The 7,125-nt window shown below is 45.0% G+C and overlaps 1 protein-coding gene across 1 annotated transcript in view; it reads right to left on the bottom strand.

Moving 5' to 3' along the window:
* The window catches only part of Smarcc1 (SWI/SNF related, matrix associated, actin dependent regulator of chromatin subfamily c member 1), a 130,090-nt gene extending 123,012 nt beyond the window's left edge, over nucleotides 1-7,078 (bottom strand). The window contains exon 1 of the mRNA XM_010624569.2: nucleotides 6,878-7,078. Within this exon, the coding sequence (XP_010622871.1) occupies nucleotides 6,878-7,078 (201 nt within the window). The remainder of the gene's footprint in view (nucleotides 1-6,877) is intronic.
* Nucleotides 7,079-7,125: the final 47 nt, after the last annotated feature.

Genomic DNA, 7,125 nt, shown 5'->3' with positions numbered 1-7,125 from the left:
CAAAAAAAAAAAAAAAAAAAAAAAAAAAAAAAAAACACTGGACTAACCACAGCCAGCACTCTGGGAAGCTGAGGCAGAGGATCTCAAGTTCAAATCCAACCTAGGTGACTTAGCAAGACTCAGGCTCAAAATAAAAAATAAAAAAATAAAAAGGACTGGAGATGTTAGCTCAGTGAGAAGACTTGGGTTCAATCCCCAGTACTGAGCAAGGATTAGCTAAGACAGGAAGAGCACAAGTTCAAGGCCAGCCTGGGTCACTAGTGAGCTTTGAGTTCAAGGCCAGTGAAAGACACCCCCCCCCCAAAAAAAACTTCATTTAAAAAATTTTTTTTATTGGGCCAGGGATTTAGGTCAGTGGTTCCACCGCCTGCCTTGTGAGCGCAACATCCTGAGTTCGACCCTGGTACCAAAAAAAGGTACTGACTGCCCTGAGGGTGAATGGGATAAAATAAAATTAATTAATTAATTTATTTATTTATTTATTTATTGGTACCAAGGATTGAATTCAGGTCCCTGTGCTTGTGAGGCAGGCGCCGGAACCACTGAGCTAAATCCCCGGCCCTAAATAAATTAAAAAAAAAAAAATTTTCAGGGGGGTTTTTTGAGACAGGGTCTCACTATGTAGTTGAGACAGACCTGGAACTCACTCTGTAGCCCAGGCTGGTCTCCAACTCACAGTGATCCTCCTGCCTCAGCCTCCCGAGAGCTGGGATTACAGGTGTGAGCCACCACGCCTGGCTTATAAATAAAAATTTTTAAATGTTATTATAACTTACAAGTTAAAGGCTGGAGATATAACAAATAAGGCACATGTGTAAAAGCCCTGGGATGGACACCCAGCATACGCACCAAAAGAAGTTATAAAAAAGTTTAGCAATTTTTAAATGTTAAGAAGCACTAGGGCTGGAAATTTAGCTCAGTGGTACCACACCTGCCTTACAAGCACAAGGTCCTGAGTTTGATCCCTGGTACCGAAAAAAACTAAAGTAAATGTTAAGAAGTATTTACAAGTCCTATTTTCTATGATACATTGCCAATATCTAACAAAAAAAAACCTTCAAATACAGTTTTTGAAGTAATACATACAAATATACTTTGGAGCAAAAAGTTATCACTTTATCTCCAGGGTCTCATTATGTAGTTCAGGCTGGCCTTGAAGGGTAGTCATGACCTCACAGCAATTCTCCTGCCTCAGCCTCCTGCGTTCTGGGATGACAGGTGTGTGCCACCATGCCCAGCCTCAGCACTATACTATCTTAATAAAGAATAAATTCTTAGCTAGGCATGGTGGCTCACACCTGAAATGCCAGCACTCTAAGAGGCTGAGGGCCACAACTTCAAGCTGAGTCTGAGTAACTGGAGAAGACTTAAGAGACCCTGTCTCAAAGGAAATATTTTTAAACAGGGCTGGAATGCAACTCAGCGTGAAGGCCCTGGGTTCAGTCTCCAATACCACAAATACAAATAAATTAACTCGGGCTGGACATGTGTATAGTGCAGTGGTAGAGTGCTTGCCTAGCATATGAGAGCCATTGAAGTCAATAATCAGTATAGCCAAAAAAAAACCCAAAAATGTATGTTTAGAAAGTTTTATCAAAAACCTGGTTGCATGAGCCAGGGGTATTTAGCTTAGTAGTTCCACTGCTCGCCTCACAAGTGCAAGGTCTGGAGTTCGATCCCCAGTACCAAAGAAAAAGAAAAAAAATGGTTGCATGTTAGGATCAAAAATTTAAAGCTGGGTATTGGTGGGGCATGGCTGTAATCTCAGCACTCGGGAGGCTGAGGCAGGAGGATCACTGAGTTGGAGACCAGCCTGGGCTACATAGTGAGTTCCAGGTCAGTCTCAACTACATAGTGAGACCCTGTCTCAAAAAACAAAAACAAAAAAAAGTTTACCCTGCCTTTAATCCTACTGCATAAAAAGTCCTACTGAAAGTAAGTAACCCTGTGACTGTCAAATAATTCCTGTAAAGTGCAAGAAAATTCCCTCCCTATGCCATCTAGCATAATGTCAATAACCACTTTTAAAACCTTAATCTTTTTTTTTTTTTTTGTACTAGAGATCGAACTTGGCCCCTTGCACATCTGAGGCTGGCAGTGGAACCACTGAGCTAAATCCCTGGCCCCCTTAATCGTTTTTAAAAGATAAGATTCCATGATGTTGCCCAAGCTGCCCCATGCAATCCTCCTGACTCAGCCTCCCAAGTAGATGGAGCTACAGGTAGGCACAATAGCCTCCAGCTCAAAATCTTTAATAATCCAAACAGCCAGGAGTGGCAGCACACACACATACACCCACCTACTCAGGAGGGTGGAAAGCTGAAAGCCAGAAAAGGACTGGGAATGCTCAGCAGTGGAGTGCTTGCCCCACATACAAGAGCCCTGGGCCCAATTCTCAGTGGTGGGAAAAAAAAAAAAAAAGAATATAGAAGAAGAAATCAAATAGGTGACTCATCCAGCCCGCCCACAGGAGCCTGAAGCTGAGGATTGCTTCAGGCCAGGAGTTGGAGGCCAATCTGGGAAAGAGAGCCAGTCAACACCTCAAAAACAACAAAAAAAGACGGATCCGGCACCTGCCTTGAAAGCACAAAGAAATGAGTTTGATCCTCAGTACCAAAAAACACAACAAAAAAGAAAAGCAGCCAAACTGTGGAAGGAAACTGGCCTGGCAGCTTCATGGCTTAGCAGGTAACTTTACGTCTGAGGTACCTGAGCTGCACTGGTTTGAGACCAAAATTGGCAGGGATTCATCACCTAAAACCCACTCAGAGCTGAGCATGGTGGTGCACACCTGCAACCCCACCAAGCCCAAGCCCAGCCTGGGTAACTCAGTAAAATACCTTGTCTCAAAACTGAAAAAGAGGATACTGAGTGCAGCTCAGTGACGTGTGCCTGGGTTTAATTCCCAGTACCACAAAAAAAGACAAAAACCCACCCCAGCTTCCTCTCTAAGGGCTCCGCTGTGCCCCCGCAGTCCAGTCAAAACCTGTTCACTCTCCACTGTGCATGGCAAAACTAAATTTAGTAACAAAGCCCAAAGTAAGCAGATTCCACCTTCACCCAATTAAATTCATATGGCTCTAGGGACTGGGGACTGAACCCAGGACCTCTGCACTGAGCTACATCCCAGGTCTTTATTTTTTGAGACAGGCTCTCACTAGGTCCCTAAATTGCCCAGGCTGGGCTTAAACTTGCAATCCTCTCTTGCCTCAGTCTCCCAGAGTGCTGGGGTGACAGACATGTGCCACCATGGCTGGCTCAAAGTTTTTAGTTTCAAATCATTTAGTTTTTTTTGGGGGGGTATTGGGGATTGAACTCGGGACCTTGCCCTTGCGAGGCAGGCAGTAGAACCGCTGAGCTAAATCCTTGGCCCAATCATTGAATCTCATATCCACCACTTCTAAAATCTTTGGGAAAGTTCTTAAATCTGAAGCTCAGTCAGTCCTCCTCATTTGTAATGCGGAAAACGCGACCTATCATTCAGGACTGCCATGGGGATTTTCTGGGTTGGTTGGTTTTTCTTCTTGGTGCTAGAGACTGAATGTAGGACCTAAGGCATGCTAAGCACAAACTCTACCACTGAACTACTGTACACCCCAGCCTAGGTTATGTTTGAAGCACCTGGCACATAGTAGCTGCTCAGCTGTTCGCCGGATACACACACCCACCAAAGCCTGCTACTCCAGCACTCAGGGTAGGGACGGTACCTCAGTGGTGAAGGCTCAATCCCCAGTACCACAAACAAAAACACAAAAGAGTGGGCTGGGGATTTAGCTCAGTGGTTCCGCCACCTGCCTCGCAAGTGCAAGGACCCAAGTTCGATCCTGCGAGGACCTGAGTTCGATCCCAGGTAACAACAACAACAACAACAACAAAAAAAAAACACCCAAGAGTTAGTTAAAACTTATCAGCTGCTGGGCATGGTGGCACACACCTATAGTCCCAGCACTCACACTCAGGAGGCTGAGGCAGGTGGCTTGACATGAGTTGGAGGCCAGCCTGCGCTACAGAGTGAGACCCTGTCTCAAAAACAAAACAAAACAAAACAATCTATCAGCCAAGTATGGTGGGCCATTCCTGTAATCCCACCGCAAAGCAGGTTGAGACAGGATTTTAAATTTGAGGCCAGCTAGGCCAGCCTGTCTACAATGAGAACTTGTCACAAAAACAAACAGAACTGGAGATGCAGCTCAGTTGTATAGCACTTGCCTAGCATTTCTGAGGTGCCAGGTTCCATCCCAAATACCACAAATAATAAATAAACCTCTACGAATATGTACACCAAGTAGGAATGTATTATGTAGTAAAGAACCTAAGAATCTTCTGGTACTTTCACTACTTCAACACAACTGCCGAAAGTTGAAAGAATTCTGGCTGTTAGAATAAAGGTACAAACAGGGCTGGGGATTTAGCTCAGCGGTTCAGTGGCCTGCCTTGCAAGCACAAGGACCTGAGTTCAATCCCCAGTACCAAAAAAAAAAAAAAAAAAAAAAAAAAGAATAAAGGCACATACAATTCTGAATCTGAGTAGACCCAAGAAACATACAGTTGCTGGGCACTGTGCCGCACATCTGTACTCCCAGCATTTAGGAGGCTAAGACAGGAGGATCACTATGAGTCTAAGGCCTGCCTAGGACACAAAGCAAGACCCTGTCAATAAGTGCATCCATCCATCCAATCCATCCAATCCAATTCCTCCCTCACCATTCCTGTAGTTTATAAAGACCAGAGAAGACAAATCCAACCTTGACTTCTCTCTATACCCTCTGAGAACCTAGGCACTGGCTGCTCTGGAAACTGAGGCAGGAAGAGTACAAATTCAAGCCCAACCTAGGCAACTTAAGTGATTTAGCCAAGTCGGCTCAGATTCAAAGAAGGAATAATAATAATAAAAAGGCTGGGAGCTGGGCATGGTGGTGCAGGCCTGTAATGCCAGCACTTGGGAGGCTGAGGCAGGAGGATCCCTGTGAGTTCAAGACCAGCCTGGGCTACACAGTGAGTTACAGGTCAGTCTCAACTACATAGTGAGACTCTGTCTCAAAAAAAAAACCAAAAAATAAAATAAAATAAAAAGGCTGGGGATGGTGGTCAGTTAGAAGGGCTTGGGTTCTATTCCCAGTACTGGAAACAAAACAAAAACCCTACAAACTTCCTTAGGGACTGAGGGTGGTAGAGCAGATGCTGGAGAGAGACCCTGGGGGGTTAAATCCCCTACACACCTTCACCGCTTTAAGAGAGAAAGCTCTGGATAAAGGAACATGATTTAAAAGAATTAAGCTGGGCATAATGGCACTTGGGAGCCTGAGGCAGGCAAATCAGGGCCAAGTTCCAGGCCAGCGTCGGCTACATAGAGAGACCATGTCTCCAAATAAATATAGAATTAAATAGTCTCACAACATAATTCAGTTCCTTTAGCCATCTTCAGAAGCTCTACAATCTACACAAAAAGCAGCGAATTATGCTAGTATGTGAGAGCAATATTCTTTTCCCCACTTATTTATTTATTGGTACCAGAGATCAAACTCACGTCCTTGCGCTTGCAAGGCAGGCGGCACTACTGAACTAAACCCCCGGCCCACCCTAATGTATTTTTCTACTGGTACATTTCAGATAAATATAATGGTAACCTTGTGCAGGGGATTTAGCTCAGCAGCATTGTGCCTGCCTGTCAAGCACGAGGTCCTGAGTTGAATCCCCGGTACCAAAAACAAATAATAATGATAACATTCATCATAGGGAATTTGTACCTGCACATGACATATCTTGCTGCTTTTTTCCCATTCCCCTCCCCTCCCTTCAACCCCTCTTCCCCTCCTTTTATCTATTTGCCCATCGATGAGAAAAATCTACAGTCCCAAACCTGATTTCAAGAGGGAAAAACTCAAAAAACATCTAAAAATGTAATTATCTTTCACTTCCTCATTTCAGATAAGAAATGGTCACTTGGGGCAGGGATGCAGCTCAGGAGTGCTGCGCCTGCCTTGAAAGTGCCAGGTCCTCAGTTTGATCCCCCATATCAAAACTAAAAAAAGAAATGGTCACTTAGGCCTGGAGCAGTGGTACACGCCTGTAGTTCCAGCACTCAGAAGGCTGAAGCAGGGGGATTGCTGGAGTCTGAGCTCAGCCTGGTCTACATAGTGAGACTGTCTCAAAGAAAAGAAAAGGAAATGGCCACTTGTGAAAGTATCAGAGTGAAACAGCAGAGAAACTCAACTGCTGCCCATGCCTAACAAACGTCAAACACTAAGGGATTCCTAGACTACTTTTTATTCATTCAACAGATATTTACTAAGCAACTATTAAGGCTGAGGCACTGCTAGGCACCTCCTACCATGTTCCAAAACACTTAGTACTGCCCCAGTGCTATGGTCCTTAGGGCTTTAATCCCAGCACTCAAGAGGCTGAGGCAGGAAGATTACCATGAGTTCGAGGTGAGGATAAACTACATGATGAGTTCAAGGGCAGCCTGAACTACACAAAGTAAATAAACATTTTGCAACGGAACATAAGGAGCATTTTCTGATGGTTTGCGTCATAACAACGTCTAAGAGAGTAATTCCTGAATATTTATATAAAAGAAAAATTCTGGAACCTGTTATAAACAAGGAGTTAAGGCACAACACGAAAAACCACTGATTCAGCAGAACTGTCATTCCAAAGTACGACAAACAAGTAAACAAAAGTAATACAAAGCGGGGCACTCTGGGCAAGCCTCACTGACGATCACATTATGCACTGATGATCGTTACCTTTTGCACTCACATCTCACATCACCCCAAAGTACAAAGAGACAAAAAGGGTCTCGCTGTGTATCCCAGGCTGACCTCTAACTTGTGGCGATGCGCCCGCCTCAGCCTCACGAGTGCTGGGACCTAACGGCGCCACAGACTGCAGTCTGAAAACTGTAATTGTCATTGTTAACAGTCCTGAAGATCTCACAGCACTGCAATAGCTTTAGAGTAACTTCCGAGACCAATCGCGCGGAGTCGTCTACGGAGCCGACAACGGGCAGCGCCCTCCCGCCTCGTCTCAGCTCGAGCTTCTCCGCGGTCCCGGGCAGCCCGGATCTCACGCCCATTGTTCACACCTGAGGCGGCGAACCAAAGGGCAGGACGCGGCCCGGGG

This window comes from Fukomys damarensis, unplaced genomic scaffold (assembly GCF_012274545.1).
Source record: "Fukomys damarensis isolate Sample0158 unplaced genomic scaffold, DMR_v1.0_HiC HiC_scaffold_12, whole genome shotgun sequence".
NCBI classification, from domain to species: Eukaryota; Metazoa; Chordata; class Mammalia; order Rodentia; family Bathyergidae; genus Fukomys; species Fukomys damarensis.
Note: the sequence above shows the minus strand (reverse complement) of the source record. Positions and strands in the feature narration are given on the sequence as shown.